Source organism: Pleuronectes platessa, chromosome 20 (genome assembly GCF_947347685.1).
Source record: "Pleuronectes platessa chromosome 20, fPlePla1.1, whole genome shotgun sequence".
Classification (NCBI taxonomy): Eukaryota; Metazoa; Chordata; class Actinopteri; order Pleuronectiformes; family Pleuronectidae; genus Pleuronectes; species Pleuronectes platessa.
Genome location: NC_070645.1, coordinates 6,173,815 through 6,194,093, shown reverse-complemented (window position 1 = coordinate 6,194,093; position 20,279 = coordinate 6,173,815). Strand labels below are relative to the sequence as shown.

The following is a 20,279-nucleotide window of genomic DNA, read 5'->3' as shown; positions in this document are numbered from 1 at the left end:
TTAACACAGTAATAAAGCTGTCCCTTCCTTTCAAAGCCAACCTCACTAAGATGTTAACCTGCTCAACACTGCCATCGCCAACAGACTCATTTTATCCTGTCACTAGGTATCTTTGTAATCCTTCTAATCCAGTTCCAGGTGCTCCCAAATTACATCAGCAGATGAATTTCGTGACTGAAGCCCATCGTTGTCGAAATATGCTAAACTAGTCAGACATCCCGCAGTTCAGTCCCATTTTGACAAGGGAACTAAACTGAGTGAGGGAAGAAAGAGACGTGAGGTGCTGCGGCTGACAGTAATAGGTTGGCACATTCCAGCCACTTTGCCTTGTAAGACCTAATGATTGACAGGCCTGTGCATGGGATGTTATATCGGCTCCACTTTTATTCCTATTCTCAAAATGTTCTGTATCGGCCTGCGCTTTCTGATTCTGTCTGTGCTTTGCATGTGCTCAATGACTTGGCGCAGAAGGCTCTAACCACTCTTGCTTGTTTATGCTCTTTAACAGTAGCAGATGAGATTAACTGCAGCAGGAGATCCAGCGGAGGTAAGCAACCATGTAGGGACAAGCTCAATACATTCTCCCCATCATTACAATGGACCATTATGATTGTTCAGCTAGGTCAATAATGGAGATAAAACCGTCCCACTCTGTCTTCATAACCTGCACATAACCAGCCATTACTGGCTGTGTGATCTTGGCACCTGTAGATGCATATGGAGGAGAGAGTTGTTTCCAGATAATTGCGGCTTGATCAAAAGACGGTTTTCATATTGCTGAGAGGGAGTCGCATGGCGCTGAAAAGAGACTTGGCAACTAATGTGGGAACCTGTGCCATTGTGCTCGTTCTGCAGTGCAGGTGATGAAGAAAAAAACCATTACTGCAGGAGTTGTGCAGGGCTCGAGGAAACCAGGCAGTGGAGTGGCATTTGCAATAGAGAGAAATCCATTGCCAGTTGGCCTCTTCAGCTCACTGCAATTGATCCATCATAGTCAGGCAGGTTTGAGCTTAGTTTTCAGAACATTAGAGGACATTCAATCCATTAACTTAACACAGAATGAGCTGATAGTTGGGTCATGACTCATGAGGGGACATTTTTGAGTGATTTCCCACAGAGCACTAATTTTGAAACTAGCATACTTATCAACTGTTTACTTCAGGGTTAAGTAAAATCATATTTGTGCCCATATTAGATATGCCATTACCTGCATGCAAACCAACAACTACTTTTTCTATATCTAAAGAAATCCTAAACGTTCCATAGGAGGCTGGAAATAGATAAAGACAAATATTGAGAGACTTATGAAGGCTGAACTCCACCAGAACTGAGAATTGTGGAACTTGTTGTCAAAACCTGTCAAATCTGCTTCTCTTTCCGAGTGGACATCTTTGATGGCGTCTTCAACTGTTTGGCAGCTCATCTCGAGATATCTGTATTCCTCCAGTTTCATTTCACGTCTCACAACACGCCCTCTTACTTTCTAACTCACTAACCCTAACCCTCTTGTACACAGAAATTAGCAGGTATATGCAGGATTTTGAAATGCATGTAAAGCTGTTAAAAAGGTGATGGACCCTTTTCCCATTGCCAGTATGTTCAACGTCACAAGTGCACGAAAAGCTGATGTGCTCTCTCACCTCACTGTCTTGCCAAATTATCCAATTCACCTGTGGGTGTGACATGTCCATCACTACCGAAAACCTGTGTCTACTGCAGAGTCATTGACCAGGAGTGAATGTCAACTATCCATTCCATTTGCAGACAAAAGCCAGAAATTAGTAGGTGTTTGTGGGGTTTTATTTACCAATTGACCAATTTTCCAGACATTTCCCTGCTTTATACTCACAAAGGCTCACTCAAAATTGTTCACTAGCGGGCTGGCAAGAGAAGTTCCAGAAAACAGCTGGAGCAACTGACTCTGGCATTTGCGTTCTCACAAACAGCCCCTTCAGGAAATTTCATGAGAATGTCCAAAAAGTCTGAAAACAGCTTGATAGGCCAATAGTGTTTAACAAGAGACAGGCACTTCAAGCTCACCCTACTTTCAAATCTAGCTGCTCATCCAGTCCGTTGCCATTCTTGGCATGAAAGTTACCACCTCTGCATAGTCATTGCTTGGCTAATTAAACCACTAGACTTACTCGGAGAGTGAGAAGCAAGTGTCAGAGTAAAAGTATTGGGTTGACAGCATCCAACCATTGGACAGTGTCCAGCATCCATAATTAAGATATAAGCCACAAGTCCGGGTGAGGATGATTCCTTTGTGACACATGTTCAGCGCACGGAGGACGTCCTCTGTCAGGTTCATGATCCACAGCTGGCAGAGACATAAGAGCCGGTCGACCCAGTGACGCCTCACTTCCAGTAGGATACCTGGACATGGCCTTCCTTCGACCACCTTGGAGGCTATTTTTAACATAATTACCCTTTTACCGCCCTGCTTAAAGGCCGGACTCTCTGAATAAATTATGTGTAATGGAGCCCCTGTCTGTACACAGATCTTTACACGCAAGGCCCTGTGGTGAATAATGGCTGGGGAGCATAGTTTTAGCTGCTCTAATTATACTATGGGCTCCTGTCGCTGTAATAACTGCTGCTGATTTATTCATCGAGTTTGCCATACCTCCTCTTTAACGTTTAATGGCAATGGATATTTTGCAATTAACTGTCCTCGCCCTTAATCTGGCTAAAGAACCCAGCGCATTGGCTATTTCTGTCTTTGGCCATGGCAAAGTTCCACGTGCACTTCCCCCATATTTGGTTTAATTGTCTCTCTTTTTTTGTATTTCATTATGAAGATTTTCATTTCTCCTCCAGACATATGGGGAGAGACAAGCTCATGTCTGTATGCAGTGGGGGAATGTGTATTTTCATCCCTCTGAATAAGAGGGAGATGAGGAGCACAGCACCGAGGCTTCTGTTGTGTGATAGGAATCGCATAATAGACTGGCATACAGAGAGCTGTCCGTCAAACTCTCCCAGGAGAGCCAGGGCTGCCTCTGATGAAAACAAAGGCAGGTTTGAGGCAGCCGGGGTCTGCGGGCAAACTCTCTCTCTTTGCTTCGCTCTGCCATTCTCTTTGTCTCTCGGCTTCTCTCAGTCATTCACCACCACGACTAGAAACAATGGCAAAGGGGGATCATGGTGAGGAATACCAAGCGGGAGAATAATTCCCTGTTTCCGAGTACAGCAGATGTCATTTGTGTTCCCTTGAACTGTTGCATCCTGTGCGCCTCTAACTTGCAATCCCATTGTGTTAAACATGTACCCTGGCTTCTGCTCGTCTGCTGTTGGCAGGATTAATGCATAAGCTTAAAAAAAAACAAATTTACATGGCATTTGTACTGGGTTGATCGAGTTTTATCCACAAAGTATGAAAAATTACAGCATTCTCCTCTGTGCCCATGTATCGTTGTTATATATTTTGTCTTAGACTGTCCTCTCTTGTCCTTCACATGATGAGATTACTCCCTCTGAACAAATGAATTACATTATGTTTTACTTGCATTCTCTTGCTCTCGTAAGGTTTTTTTTTATATTTCCCTGGCATTCAAATTTGTCATAGTAATCAGAAATGGTCCCAACTCCTCTGTGGAGCTAAGCAGTAAAATAAATCTTCTCGTCCTGCAAACGGAGAGCTTTTGACCCCCTCAGACATTTGTAGTATACAGTTAAGTTTCATTTTACAGTTAAATGCAGCCTGAAGGCACACACATGCTCTTACTACTAAATGGCCTGCAATGTTATTGGATTGGTGTTCATTCATTTTGAATGGTACTTTCAGGATTGCGTCCAGGCTCTCTGGGGATTGGACAGTTGTATTAACATTGACAAAAAGGAAGAGAAAATGGTGTGTTAAATAAATAACAATACGTTAACCAGCCCTGGAGCCCAACACCACTCTCTAACAGCTGACCTTTCAGCCCATCTGACTTCTTTGACACCAGATCTATATATGACAGAGGAACACCCTTAGGCTACATCCATACTACTACGTTTTCAAATTATCTCTGTCTACACAATCATGTTGACTCTGGATCAGTTTTGATCCCTGCACGTATTAACACTGCTAATACCGTATATCACATGACCACTCACATACTCTGAGCCTTTGTATGCCAGTGAACACAGATTGATCAAAATAATTGATTGTCTCCTACGCATGTAAACTTTGTAAAATGCAGAATCAAGAATAAATGCTGCCTTAGAGATAGGCATTTCACTGAATTGGGAAATTAGTCAGAGCTGCTTTATTTCATGAATGTTTGAATTAGCTGGCTATTCATGAGCATGCTGCTGCAGGTATGCTTGGTTAAGGGACCAAGAATAAAACAGCAAAGGCGTTCAGCCAACAACAGAGACAAGCTGCCATCAGTAAAATTAGGATAACAGCGGCAGCATGTATACTTTTCTGTGCAGCGCTGCCAGTATACGCTCATCTTTCTTTCTTTCTTTAGCTCTTCACTCATCATACCCTGCTTTTGTAACCTTTGGGTATTCATGGACTCTCTTCCTGTCTCAATCTCTCATGCACCGGAACTAACTCTCACTGTGGCAGCAAATTGTTTTCTTTCAGTGATGGAGGTTTATTTTCTTTGCCTAATCTGTGTTTGGCCATGCGGCTCTCCATCCAAAGATCCACTGTGATCACCTAGCAGCAGTGGGTCATGCCTCATTTAGGCCAATTTAAACATGTCGAGGATCTTGTTGATGTTAGTGTGTGCGGATGTCATGGGTTTGTGTTCTTGTGCCTATTGAGGAGTCCCTGCATGGGGCAAAGTCATACAAACATATACAATCAATGTTTGCATGTGTGTGTTCTATTCAGTGGGGGTAGAGACAAGGCCTCAGAGCAACATTTGCTATTGAAAACCAACAGGAAGAGCTGTTGGAGACATTAATTTACACCACATGAAGCCACAGAGGAGACAGCAGCACACACTCATTACATGTGGAGGGTCTATATGGTCTACGGGGAGTCGTAAAGAGACAATGCTGCTCTGTCCAGACTTCATTGACATGTGCTGCATCCTCAGAGAGTAAGTGAGGCTGCTAAAGTAATTGAATCAAGGTTTATCCGTTATTACAGATACTTTCCTGCGCAGAAGTTTGTATTCTAACTAGGCTTCACTTGCACTTATTCTGAAAACCATCTTGTCATGTCTGACAGTGCCGCGCGGCACACTGAGTCGAGGTAGAATTAAGGGGACAGAAAATCAACCGGCCTGTTTGTTTACCAACTGGCAGGTAAGGCAAGAGCTCCGGGGAACTGACAGACGCTCCCTGACAAAATGAAATACCAATACCTGAGTCGCGCTCCACTGACATACCCTAAACAAACCCCTGGCAAGCATTGGGAAAATAATTACAGCTTTTCAGGGCCTGGCTGCAGAGCTGAAAAGGTTGACTGATGAACATTCACTTGCTTTCTACACAGTTGGCCTACCGGCTTGTATAGCAAAATTATGCTGGCCCTCCTTAAAAATATACTGTGTCTCGATGACATGACATTTATACGCTTCTCTAACCAGCTCATTTACAAATATTTTAGGTAATAACACCTCTTCATTTGTATCACGGGAACAATTTACCTGTCAATTGCTTTTCTGAATGGTTATACTAAATGCATCATTTTTGTGTCTTTAACAGTGTGTGTACAACTAGCCTGGTTTAAAATATACATAAATCATATTCATATGCTCATACTAAGGTGTAGTGTGTGTTTCTGTGGGCAATACACATATGATGACAATGCAGTGGAAAGGTTTCACACTCTAGTTTGCTCTGCAGGTGACCTGTGTCAACACTGTTTTTGTTGTTTTCCCCCGTCAGACCAATTCAAACTAAAATGTTAGCAGATCCCTTTCTTCATGTTTTGGTATCTGAAATCCTCTTCACACAAAAGCTTTAGAAAGAAAGCCAAACATTATAGCTGTAAGATGTTGTTTGTGCTAAGACGAGCCAGTGAATACAAAAGAATAGTGTTAGAAATGAATGCACTTGGATTTGTTTAGTCTACGTGCCTTCCCTGTTTCTCCCTCTTCTCTCATAGAGAGAAATCAGAGCGAGGACCACCCATGTGAGCTTTGTCAGGTTCCCAGTCTACATAAACATTTTGGGAATATTTTAGTATAACACTATAATCACTCTGGTATATTACTGTATTTGAGCTGTCATTTATATGCATTATGTTTCAGCCATAAGATTTCACTCTGGAAACAAAGGCTAAATTATAAGTCTCAAAGGAAAATGTCTCTGTGAAGATGTAATACTCTGTTCTCATTTCACACACTTCATTGGCCAGGCAATGGCATCATTTGTTTTTCATGTTAATTGCCAGACTCACACTTTTCTCTTTGCCTGCCAAGTACGGCGCATAACACCATCCCATACAAAACCAGCAAAACGTAAATGATTCATTGACATGCGATGAACTCTGTTATGATAAGGTTTAGGCTGGCATTGTGGGAGAGCTGGAGTCACACACCATCAGTCTGTCGGCCTCAGTGACACAATGTCCTCTTTCCATAGGCACTGCCGAACAAGAGATCGGGCCCGCACTTGGCCTGAAAAAGTCCAGCTCCCTCGAAAGTCTCCAGACGGCCGTTGCTGAGTTGTCGGTGAAGAGCGAAATCAACGTCAATAGGCCGCGCTCTCGGATCATCAGGAGCCGCGGCTGCAACGAGAGCTTTCGAGCTGCAATTGACAAATCCTATGAGAATCCTGGTGTCCCGAGCACAGAAGAAGAGAACAGCATGGAGACACGTGAGTGTCCAGACACTGAGGTTACATCCACACTGCTACATTTTAGTATGCATGGTGATCGAAATAATACAGATCAAAAACACTTGGACAGAAATCATTTTCAGTTGAAAACGTTGTTCTATATATTGTAGAATAGTATTCAATTAGAGATAGGTTTTCTTAAAATAGGGGGGCTCAATAATGCTTCACCAGAGTCTGTTCAGAATGGATTCACCCTTAAAGTAAACTGGGTTAGGGATCCCCACTTGCTGGAGAGTTGTGTGTGTGTGTGTCACAAAGCACATTTACAAAGAGCATCAACGTCACACACTCACATTAATATTCACGCACTGTAGTTCATGTTTAGTTTAATAGTGAGAGAATGTGGCAACATGTTTTCCCTGGACCCAAGATCATCTTAGTGCATTGCCATGTTTTTCAACATAGTGCATGCAAGGAAAAATTCCTTCTGCTCACTCACACACAATAGTGCCCTAGAATATCTATTTCACACGTTATGTGTATGTGTAGTTACATTGACTATGATTGGAAATTAAATCAACTTCTGTCAGTGTGTGCTAGTTAGTTTTGGCAAGGCATACCTCACAACTTTGCCACGTTTGCTTTCCTGCGTTTCTTCCCTGGTACTGAAACCAGTAAATTACCTTACTATATTCTTAGCAAGAGAAGAAGAAGAAAACAAATGCCACCTTCTGTTTGAGTGTTTATATCCATTCCCACTTGGTGTTTGATGACAAAAAGACATGCGTTGGATATTGAGAGACAGCCGTCTTATGTCTTGCGACAGGTAATAACACTGCAACACCAGAAGAGTAATCACCAGATATAAATTTCCATTCACCATTAAAGGATTCCATTAAAAAAGCTGGGGGACATTTGAGAAAGAAAGAATTATTTGCCTGAAACACTTTGTTCTCATAAGCTCTGTCAGCGTGCCACTAAATACAGTCTTATCTCGGCAAAGAAAAATGGGAAAGGCAGCCGATTTCCCTTGCCGCGGTATATTGCATTCTCCCTCATGATATTCAAATAACTCTGTTTTTCAATTTAGATAAAAGCAGCCAGTCTGTGCTCGTCACAGAGGTTAATAGTCAAAGTTGACAGATAAGCCTCTGCCTTCCTCTGCTCCCCGACTTTTATTTACATAAAATAAGAATGTGCCATCACCTAAAGAAAATGTGTCCCTTAAGATATGCTGGGCCAAATGCGCTTCCCCTTGTGCTGTGTTGTGTTGCATCGTTGGAAGAAACAGAAAAGGAAACGCTTCCGCACAGGGCAAAAAGAAATCCCTTCTTTTGTATTTCACCTGTCCCCCATCACCTTCACTGATAGGCCAGCTTAGGCCAGTGGTTATTAAAGCAAGAAAGTTTCACAAAAGTAACTAAACATTTCCTGCAGTCGTCTGTCTTTTCAAATTATCTTTGTCTCGTGTCGCTTTCGTAAAGGCTCCCACTGTCATTTGAAATTGTATGCCAATTTGTTTTCTTCTCAGTTCCATTAAATTGCTGCGGATGGCCTCACATTTGATGTCCAGTGATAAAGGCTTTTCTGTTGTTGTGTCTGAAAGAATTAAATTAAATGGAAAATGTCAAATACAGCATCGAAGTATAAAAATAGAGCATTCCCTTTTGTTTGCCCTCCTCTCTGACTCATAAGGACGTTTTCAGCCCACGTGTTATATAGTCCCAAACAAATGTATACACACATACGTACATAGAGATATACAAGCACATTTGGCTGCTGCCCTCTGGGTGGGTCTGGATTACAATGTTTAGCATGTTATCTGCAGATTGGCATCGTTCAGCAGTAGCAACATTAGCCCTCATTTACATAGCGAGACAAAGCTCACAGCTGCTATTCGCTGCCGTTGTTCTTAAGTGGATGATAAGCAGGCAGCAGATTGAGTGATAACATGGATCCTCATCCAGAACCTGCTCACACATTTGTGGAGGTGGAGAGAGAAGGGAGGGAGGGGCTACGTGTGAGCTGCAAGTTTCTCTTCTCTATTCCTGCAACACACTGCCTCATGTTGAGATTCCATTTCAGTAATTCCCTGTGAGATGGCGGCTGAAAGAAATAGCTGATATCTCCACAGATCACAAGAGAAAACAAACCCCGCTGTTCATCCTTGAAATGTGAATCTGGCGGCTCCTCCTACCCAGAGTCTGCCTCATCCTGTATGCTGAAAATCCATCACGGTCTCCCCTCCCTCTTCTTCCCTCACGATAAGCGTGTTTCTCTCCTCCATCAAATGCAGAACTTAGACAGCGACATGCAAGTCTGTAATAAGTTGTAATCTGAAGGACATCTACCTCGTGCGTCAGAGTCAGAGATACAGTGCAGACAGGAGCTATGCCGATTGTGGAGCGCACCACATTTGCAATTAAGACCCCATGAGCCTTTTTCAAGATTATTTAAATGTATAATTACTGACAGATTAATTACATTTTGCACATCAGTTCTGATTAGATGTGATGGAAACTTTGAGTTAAATCAACCTTACATCTCCTAAGGATTTTAATCTAAATTTTATGTCTGGGTTGAAATGAGATGCAATTGAAGACATGTAAATTAGGGAACCAGATTCATGCGATACATCACAGCTTCCATTATCATTCTTGTATGAAAAGCAGCAGAAAAGGGGGGAAAAGAAGTCTCTTGTGAGCTGTGTGAAAAGTACACACTTAAAATAACTTGAGGCTCTCAGCTAAGTGAAAATATGTTCAACTGAATACTATTCTCAAAGGGTGTGCAATGTAAATATATTCCGCTCTAATGAGACGGATGAATTCTGCTTGTTTTGTTCAAAGCTGCTATACCTTGTGGGAGACACCACTTCATTGAGTGGGTTATGTGATATTACAAGAGGAAAGAAGTGATTCTTTGTAACTGATGAAAAAAAAGAAAAGAGTAGTGTTTTTGTGTGCTGATTTCAAATGAGGCTTCTGTGATCTATGGGGAGTCAAGTGGAAGTTAAAGTTTCTGTTTGACTTCGTTGACTTTTTATTTTGACTTTCTCTCCCCCTGTTTGTTGGTGCTATTCTCTCTCTCCTTTATTTATTTATTCAACTCCCCCTCAACCCTCTTATTTCTCCAATCCAGTGGACGAGGACACAGAGGGAAGTTCCCGATCTGGTCGCGAGTCGATGTCCACTAGCGGTGACCTCATTGTGGTTTCCGGGTTGAACGGCAGCCAATCCAAAGAGGACAGACAGAAAGTATGGGACACGGTGGATGGGAAGGAAAAGAAGAAACCAGAGAGGGATAAAGAGGAGAAAGACAAGGACAAGATTAAAGCGAAGAAAGGGATGCTGAAGGGCCTGGGTGAGATGTTCAGGTAAGGACGAGACGGCGCTCGCCTCAAATTGCTAAACAAGTCGCCCTGTCGTGCCTCGAGCGCCAAACCGCTATCTCTCTATTTAATTCCACTCAACGCATTCGCAACCGGATCATACAGAATTTGAATGCATTCTGAGGATGTTGCGGGTGCTAATCAGGGACCCCTCTCCTTGAACCCTGTGAGACAGAGAGAGAGGCGGGGGGGAGGAGGGGGTTATTGACCTCAAGGGCCTCTGGCACTTTTGAACCAGATTATTTTTAATAGGAACGACATGTTTTATTCATAGACCCACATAAGCAGCACTGCTATCCAAACACGCTCAGCCATTTGTTAAGCATCAGACAATGTATTGGGGCCCATATGGGTGCTCAAAGACCTTTGGAAACAATATAATCCACTGCAGGTTGGGATTTTTGCCTGTGATCTGTATTCTCATCAGCACCTTTCTCATTTTGCTTTGGAAAATTGTCGAGGCCGACTACCCTCAGAGGCAAAGAGAGATTCCACAATATTGTAATATTTATTATTTGGAAGTCATTAAATTCAAGATGCTTTAAGACATGCACTGAACTCCAGAAATTATCCAGGGGGGCTGTAGCCTCCGACTCAGTTGCTGCGAATGTTTTCCAGAGTTTCTCCTGCCAGCCCCATTAGTTAAAACTTTGGATAATGTCTGAATGAGTCAATGTGAGAATACACGTACGAAGGATTCACCCTGAGTGAATGGGCGGGTTGATGACATTTCGAGCACAGCACAGATTCAAAACAGAAACAGAAAGAAAATAAATACCATAAGATGAAATAAACGAAGATGCCAACTCGATAAGACGAGATTCAAGCGGCACATCAATGCCGGTTTCGATGTGCTGTAAACAAAAACACATGATCTCCGCAGCAGTATCAAAACGTCAATGCTCCAGAGCTTGCTGTGTTGCTGTGAATGCGTCCAAATAACGAAACTCCGGCTGTGCTCCTCGTGTGTGTAAAGGCCATTGCTTAATGTTGTGTTTGCTTTCATACAGTCTGTGTTATAAAACAACTGCCACAGAGCACTGATGGGTAAAAACAGACCTGTACCCAACAGTATAGAACCTACATGGCTTTGGACCATACAAAGTACAAATACAATAGTAAGAGAAACATGCAAAACGACTCAAGACAAAAATAAACATCCTGCGGGTATCCATTCAGTATCTCTGCCCCAAGGAAAATTAGTGGGAGTCACATTAATTATTTCAATGCCGTGCACATTTGAATATGGAATAAATTAATGGCTAAGGCAGTGCGGGCCTTTATCGTGCCGTAAGTTGTTTTCATGTGGATTAGTTTAATGGGATTAGTTAGCGTATCGCGGCGCACAGCTCAGTAATGAACAATAAAGACGACAAGTGTGTTTTGAGGTCACGATTGAGGAATGTTGGGTAAAAAAACACATGAGTGAAAATAATAGAAGATAAGCAAGCACCCAACTGTCTTTGCATCCTGTGGTGCAAATGCATGATGGCTCCTACATGCTGCTGCACACCAGGTCACATATGTTCACAGGAGTGCACGCACAGAAATATTCTGCATTAATGGACAAAAGAGGAAATCTGAGCCACTGGTTTGACACTGTGAGGCATAATCAGCACCTCTGGCAACGGTTTTGAGGGGCTGTGTGCTCAGGCCGATGGTCGTCTGCTTGATGATTTCAGCTGGGCACGTGAGCCCTGTGCCTCATCATCGTTCTTCATTATCTTTGAGTGCCACTGCCACTTAAGAGTTGGCATGTGGCAGGCCTCGCTGACACTCACCTCCTTCTCCGTGCGTTTACCACCAGGACCTGTGCCTCCTGAATGCAAAGAGGCAGCCTCCTATACCGGGGTGTCTCTCCGACTCTCAAGCTTTGTCTCTACCCTCTCTCTTACTCATTCTCCTTGCTGATACCTCAAACAATTGTCTACTTAAATCTACGACAGCACTCACACCCACACATCTACCGTGTCTTTCTCACTTCTCTCTCTGTTCCCTGGCAAATAACTGAGGTGAGTGTGAATGTGTCGCACTGGATAAATAATCAAACTTTTTTCTAAAGAACAAAGTGGAGCATTTTGAAATGCTTAGAGGTCTAAATGGAGGAGAAGGAAAGAAAAGTGAAAGATCTGTATTTAGAAAGTCTTGCAGAAGTTTTGACGATGATTTTTGAAAAATGCAGAAGGCTTCCTGTTATCACAAAGAGTTTGGCTGACTGGGACTGAACACACAACTGAAATAATTTACATTATAGCAAGTTTCACCTGTCTCACTATTGCATCGAAACATCAAAAGGACATGCTGATTGGGTTAATCATTTGTAATGCTTGTCTCCAAGGGTTTCATTTGCATAAAATAGAAAGGCAGGCTCTCACTTTTTCCTGCATTTTTCACACATGCGTGTCTCAACACTCACCTTCTCTCTCTGAGGAGATTTCAAAGAGTTTGCAGCGCGCTGCAATTTGAGCTCATTTGCATGCAGGCCTTTGGATGGCCTGATGAACGTGTAGTGCACGTCCGCTTAATGGACAGTCTGATTGGGAGTGCATTAACATCAGAGCCAGTGGAAAGGAGGATAGCCTAATATAGAGAGTGAGGATAGATGGAGAGAGTGAGATAAATACTGTGAGTGCAAGAATGACTGAAAGTGTGCAAGTGCATGATGGAAAGAAAATTGACTGCCTAAAGCCCAGAGCTAAAGACACTGCAGTGTACAAGCCTGGCTTCACTGCGTCTCTGGATTCACAGTGCACTGCCTCTAGGATGGCAGGCAGCCTGGTACACAGTCCTGTACCATCCACTAATGGATTATGTATAATCTTATGAATGGATATGTGCATGCATCCATAGGATACAAATTTTGCCCTCGGCAACTGACTGTTATTTCAGGGATGTATGTTAGATGCATCTATTAGTGTGCGTCCATGTCTGCCTTTGCAGGGATATAATCCCCTGAACCACTATATGTGATTATTCATCTCCTTTCTAGTGGAAAACATGTGATCATTACTTTCTGATTCTATCAGTTTTATTTAGAGGTTGGGAGCTTTGCCCAGGGCTCTGTTAGCATGCTAGCAGACAATGATGTCTCAGCCGCAGCCTGCTAGACTCCCTTCAAAATGCCTAATGAGGTGTTGTTTATCTGCTCGTGACTGACTGACCTCCTCCTTCAATGACCATCTCCCATCTCTGGATGTGTTGATGTGTGTGTAAGCGTATACAAATCACACACTCCAGATCATGTATTAAATGTCTGAGTATTCAATTGTTAGAGCAATGTGAAAATGTATTTGATTATGAGTTAAATAGGCTTATTAGATCTCTGTCTTCAGAATGTTGATATACAGTGTGTGTTTGTATGTTTATGTGTGTGTGTGTGCGCGCACATGCTTGTGTGCCCTGTGTGTGTTTGCATGTTCATATTTCTATGTCAAAATTATTTTTATGTGTGTATAAATGTGTATTTGACAATAGTGAGGAAAATGCGGTATATAGTAGGAAAAGCTAACAGTAGCATGAAGGAAAAACAGTAGTGTAAAGGCTGCAAAAAATACTAAGCATGGTTGGGACAGGGAACGGGAGCCAGAAGAGGAGGGGGTGGATTGGGTGAGAAGCCGTGTGCACTGGAGTGAACTGGGGCACCAAGGGAGAGTGGGAAAGGAGGATGCGAAGGGAAGGGAAGAGAAAGGGAGAATGAGAAGAGAAGGGAGCTTTTCACAGCGGCAGTCACGGCATCGTGCTACTGTCCGCCTGCAGGGGGACCGAGCATCTATACTGATTTTCTTTTATAATATTTTACCTTTTGGGTATGTGTGTTAGCGTGAGCGGATTCAAGAGCATGTAAATGAGCACATGCGTGAGTGTGTAATGCATAGTTGCGTGCACATGTATAAATAAAACGAGTTGTGTTTTTTAGATCTGTTAATGGGCTCCGGCATCTCACCCTTGCTCCTCAGTGGTCCTCACACACGCACACACACACACACACACGTACTCTTACTCCCACCTCCCTGCTACTCCCCCCCCTCACCACCAATCTGATAAGTGGCATGCCTCACGCCGAGCCATCAACCGACACTGGAGCTCGGTGTGACAGCCTTGCAACCCCCACCCTCCACCCTTCAACCCTACATCACTGCTCTGGGACCTCATCTGCCTGCTCCTCCCTGCGGATGCAGCCCCACTCAAGGCTACATGGAGCAATGCAGGGGGGGGGGGGGGGGGTGGACTGGAAAGGAAAGCAGTGAAAGATGACGTGTGGGGATGCTTTCTATCTTTCAATTTGTATATTCTTGGGCAGTGTGGAAGCATGCGAGGAGCACTTGTGTGTGTCTGTTTGCATGGATGCATGACTATGCCTTAAAAATGGATACCACACCACGGAAGCTCATCTGTGTGTAGCACGAGAGTAGGTAGTGAGCGTGTTTCCATGCCGCTCCCTGTCTTCATGCCATCTGATTCTTTCTGCTCGTGTGGGTGTGAACAGCTGATGGCGGGTAAGCCGGTTTGATCATTAGTACACCGACATGACACACGTATTAGCCTGGCATTTTATACACACACACACACACACACACACACACACACACACTCAGAGCCAAGAGCCAAGATCATGCTGCCTGATGGATCAACATACACCGTTCCTCTATATAAAACACCCCTCGTCCCCTCCACCTCCTGCAACACACCCTCACATATGCTTGCAGTATTATACCACAGTTGATTTGGAGACAGCAATTAGCCGCCTCCACATGTGGGCTCTGACATCTGCTGAATGTAATCTGAGAGAAAACGATAATTGTTCTTCCTTTGCGCTGCCTCACTCATCATCATGTCTGTGCTGAGGTAGTAAAGGCAAGCGTGGGGCACAGCGTCAAGCTGGAGCCTGAACACGAGACTGACTGGCAGCCGAGGTGATGAGAAGAATCGGAGTAATGAGATAATTACATATAAAAAAAAAGAACAATGGAACACATCATAGACATTGGATTGTGACGGAAAAATCGGATCAGCTCCAGAAATTGCTTTTCTCGTCTTCATGTGGGAAAGGAGTCGCTCACTTTAAGTACCTGTGGACAACACAGTGGCTTCCTGATGGCTTTAGAGTGACTTTTGTGCTACTGACCGTTTGACATCAAAGTGGAGAAGGTGACATGAATGTGAGCTGCAAGTTTTTCCTGTCATGGCTGAATATTTCAGTGAGACCTCAATCATGAACTTTGGCAGCTCTGCCGAGTGCCGTCGTACCTCAGTATCACCTTTAGATGGCTGCACGGCTTAAAAAGAAATATCATGTCACTGAGGGCGTTCTGCAGAGAGAGGGTCATCTTTTCTAACTTCTCAGGAAAAACAAAAGAGCACAAAATGTCCTCTGACTGTGACATCCCATTACTCCCATGCCAATCATGTACCAAAGAGGCCCAGCTGGGGGCCAAACAACTAACAACAGAGCGCCCCGCTGAGAAGATTAGCGTCACCGTCACAGAGCGCCGCATGGGGAGAGGAAAACAGAAAACAACAAAACTCTTTCTGTGCACCAGGTACAGCTTTGTGTGTGGTGTCAAAAGATAAGATGTCATCATCAATATCTGGAGGGGGGAGGCTGAGTGATGCGAGTATGGAGGGGGAGGTGAGGCTGCTCTGTGACTTTAACCACCATGCACGAATGAGACATGACCGAGGGGGGTTAAGGGGGTCTGGCTGTCCGGCCGCACTTCCTCTGCTTTCGGCCACTCGATGTAAATGTGATTGGGCAGCGCTGGGTCCCCATCAGACAGCCCTGGAGTAATTATATTTAGAATGATCATGCCGTGCTCTGAGATAGACCTTGAAGCGTGGGGAGGCTGCTGTGTGTGTGCGTGCGTGTGTGCGTGCGCGTGGGAAGAGGTGGTGTTGCACGGTGTAGTTAATTGAATCTGAAATCCTGTTGGCCTGAAATGAGATCCACCGATGTCTCTCACGCTGTGTCTCAGGCAGAGGGCTGCAAACATGACTGAATTCATAAAGTGTGTTATTAAAGAGCTCAAATTAAGTGTAGCAGTGCAGCCCTCCATACTCTACCAGGCCCATGACTACTAATGATCCAACCCCAGTGGAATCACACCAACACCAACCCATGGAAACCCTGCACGCTCCTCTTCTCTTCTCTCCTCTCCTCTTCCCATCTCTACTTTTCTCTTCTTGTCGCTTCTCCTCTCTCCTCGTATCTTCTTTCCTCTTCACTTATCTTTTTCTTTTCTCTCCTCTTCTCTTCTTCTTTTCCCTTCCCTTCCCTTTCTATGCTTCTCTTCTTCTCTTCTTTTCGTCTCTTTTCTTCCCTCCTTGTCTCTTCTCTTCTCTTCTCTACTTCACTTCTATCCTCGTATCTTCTCTTCTCTTCTCTTCTCTTCTCTTCTTCACTTCTATCCTCCTATCTTCTCTTCTCCCTCTCTTCTAGTCACTTCTCTCCTCACTTCTCGTCTCTCCTCTCCTCTTTTCTTTTCATTTCCTCTCTCCTCGTCTCTCCTCGTCTCTCCTTGTTTGTCCTTGTCTCTCCTCTCCTCTCCTCATTCTTCTCTTAGCACTCCCTTGCTAAACACCCTCCCTCTGTCTCCATCCTTCTTCCTTTTATCAACCTTGATGTTCCAAACAGAATCCGCCTTCTGTTTCTAAACTTCCTCCCTCTCTGTTTGATATTTGTCTTTCACACTTTGAGACACTTTGAATCCACTTTGATGTTATGTTTTCGCTCCTGCGCGGATCGCTTTGATCAATTTGAGAGAAGACTGTTCCAATGCGAGTCAACTCTCAGAGGACAGGTGCAGGCGAACCATAATGAGAAAATATTAAGAGCACGTACAAGGATCTAAGAATGGCAAAATCCCATTTTGTCTTTCTAAATAGTGCAAATGAATCATTAATGCCGTCTTGTAATAAACAATATCACAGTAAATGTATGTGTTGGTCCAAGGAAGGGAGGGAAGTGAAGTATTAGCTGACTTCGAGATGCAAAGCATGCTTGATATTACAGAGACAGAGGTGAGAAATGCACATGGGAGAACCTATTTATTTCCCCCCATGTGCTATGCAAATGAAGCGTGCTGCCCGCTACAGTAGGACTCATTGCTAGTCTGCTCACCCATTTCTCAGGCTTAGCATGTAATGAAATGGAGGCCTTTGGCTGAAATGACCTTTCCTATCCACTGAGTTCTCACCTGCTGATGTGTGCATACCCCCAACCTGTGAGTGAGAGGATGGGTAGTGGGAGAGAGACAATCACAGTGAGGACCAGGAAGAAAATAAGCTGGGAAAATTGCTTTTGAATTACAGAGGTAATATCAATCGATGTTGAATCACACTTCGGATTTCCATCCAAGGCAACCAATTAAAGCTACCATCCATACTCCTCTTGTTCTGCCAGCGTATCCGACATGTGTTCAGCATGTATAGTGAAATTGTCTGTTTTTTTTCTCCCGGTTTTCCACCTCTCACTCCTACTCTGATCTTATTTCTGTCTTTAGCGAGCGTGTCAGAGACATTGAGATTCTTTTCATGGCTGTATCAGGATTTCATTGCTCCCGATTTTTGTCGTAAAGGATCCCTAATTGGACACCACACGCCACAACAAGATGTGTGAGCTGTTGTTTGTACCAACACATGTATATTTAACCCAATTTACAGAGGAATAACATTCATATTGTTTATTCCTGCCCCTTCTGATTTACATCCAACCCCAACTTTGATTGACAATAGCAGAATTTGCTTGTCCTTTATGTAGTGATGTAAAACGTCAGGCTTTAACTCTTACCGTGATCCTTTTCTCTTTAATTGAATGATTGTCTAATCCTAAGCAGCCACCAAACCTAAAAAATCCCCCAAACTAAATGATTGTATAGGTTTGTGCTTGTATGACAAGCATACGTTGTCATGGTAATAAAAAACAAGCGATTCAAGTTGTGGAGCTGTGATAGTGTGGTTCGGTGTAAGCACAGAAGTTACGGTTGTGTTTATAAATAGATTGTGGTTTGGGATAACATAAATCCTCCCTCAGGTTACTGGACCTCATCAATAAACATTCAATTAAATGTGTTGAATGTTCGTGGTTAGGGGTTAGGGTTAGAAAAGAAACAACAATGACTGGTGCTTTCGCATGGGAAAAAAAACTGCAGCCTCCACTGCAACCTAGACTGTAACTCTGGGTCATAATGTGATGCTTGGAACAGAGTGCCCGTATATTTGTTGCCTAATCAACCATTCTTCAACCATATTTCACAGTTGTCATCTGTGGATATTGTACAAAGCAAGAATGTTAAAGACATTGCTATTGAATGTGGAACGTAAAGACCAGTCCTTACGTTCTCTTGGTATATCAGTATCATTGAGGTTGTATTTTTGATGACATCATGGTTTATTTGTTGTGTCAATCTTAAACCAGCGGTATTTTACACTGTAGTAAATTGATCATAAACTCACTCGATGGAACTTTTCCCAAAACCACATGTTCTTCCTTTGCTTTAAAGCAACTTCCCCTTGTGCTGTAAATCATTAAGACTTAAAGCAGGTAAAACACATGTGTTTGAGTAGAGGCTGCAAATTCTCCTATTGAACTTGCTGTCTCTTTTCTTTAAGATTAAGATCCATTTATTCGTCCCAAACACATGCACAGACATGCAAAGGCACACTCATGCAGGTAGGGAAATTTAATCTCTGCTTTTGACCCATCTGGTGCAGGACACACAGAGCAGTGAGCGACCATGTACGGCGCTCGGGGAGCAGATGTTGGGGGAGTGAGGTGCCTTGCTCAGGGGCACTAGACAGGGTAGGGAGACTCTTGGATTTTTGGACAGATCAATCCAGGTTCGTCTTTTGTTGTCTCTCCGTGGAGTCGAACCGGAGAAGAACCAGAGACTTTCTCTGCCCATAGTCCAAGTTTCTGCCACTCGACCACCGCCTCTCATTGCACAAAGGTTTTATAAATGATTTCTTGACTTGAAAATTGCGTTTTGCCGCATGTTTAATTTGACATACTTATGGACTCACTCTCATATTTATTTTGATTTATTTTGCTTTGTAAAATCATCCAACTGTACAAGGCCAGTAGACAGAGGAGGAGTGTACAGCATTATTTATCTAATCCTGCTCGTGGTATACGGTCGCTATCCCTTCGATTCCTTTGGGATCCCTGCTCTCGCTCATCCCCACTTTTTTCACAATTACTGTCACTCCCTCCGTCTTTCTTTCCATATATCCACCCATATCCCTCGCCCCTCTTCTTTCTCAGCCGCCCTGGAGATTCATTGTGGCATTGACAGAAAGACCTCTCCCGTCTCGCTCTCTGAATGCTGGGAGGGATGTATATCACGGATCAGCAGTTCCCCTGTCTCCTTTCGCCGATGGACTCCAGTACAACGCTTGGGCCGCTGCGTGTCCATGCTTGTATTTCAAAGTCTGACGTTTACGAGAAAGAAAATCTGCCTCACTTCTCCCCTCCCCTGTCCTCAGGCAGGAAATCTCGGAAATCAGGCATTTGAGTGTTGCACATCACATCTGTCTCCAGACTCATCAGCATGTAAATTAGTTGGGAGACAACTGCAAGACGCAAGGATAATCAAAACAGAAAAGACAAGGAGAGGGGCTTGATGAATACGGTTAATTTATGAGGTAATCTTGTGTCATGACAATAATAATAAGCTATTTGCTCTCACCTTCGTCTCCTGGTGGGTTTAAGTTTGAGCAGATGAACCAAGCTCAAAATACAACACCAAACCTATTTTCAGTGGAATTCTTATCCTGTTAATGTTCTACACATCAGTTGTAATTTTTCAGCGATTATTGAATTCAAGTCGCCTTTTTTTACTTTCCGTGGTACCTTATCATCCACAGTTGCTGCCATTGTTGAAAGTTGGGCTGCTGTGTCTGCTGAATGCTGAGATCTTTGTGTTTGAGGCGTGCAGCAGGAGCCTCGCTGAGTGGCAGTGATCAAAATGGCCCATTAGGAATGCAGTGTGCCATACTGTATCTAGGTCACAGCCTGAGCCACCGCTTCCACTGAGAAACCACAGCGCTGTCGTCCCCCACCCATCAATATTCCTGCACCCCTACTTGGAGGGCGGGGTGAAGTGGGGGGTGCCAGTTTGGTTAGGCTTTATCCAACTGTGAGTGAACTTGCACTGCATATGGC

At 43.7% G+C, this 20,279-nt stretch overlaps 1 protein-coding gene across 4 annotated transcripts in view; it reads left to right on the top strand.

The window, feature by feature from the left end:
* The window catches only part of LOC128425802 (partitioning defective 3 homolog), a 343,569-nt gene that overhangs the window by 225,609 nt on the left and 97,681 nt on the right, over window positions 1–20,279 (top strand). For all 4 annotated transcript variants that reach the window (XM_053412630.1, XM_053412629.1, XM_053412628.1 and 1 more), the window contains 2 exons: window positions 6,535–6,768; window positions 9,871–10,105. In XM_053412630.1, coding sequence (XP_053268605.1) covers window positions 6,535–6,768; window positions 9,871–10,105 — 469 coding nt within the window. The remainder of the gene's footprint in view (window positions 1–6,534; window positions 6,769–9,870; window positions 10,106–20,279) is intronic.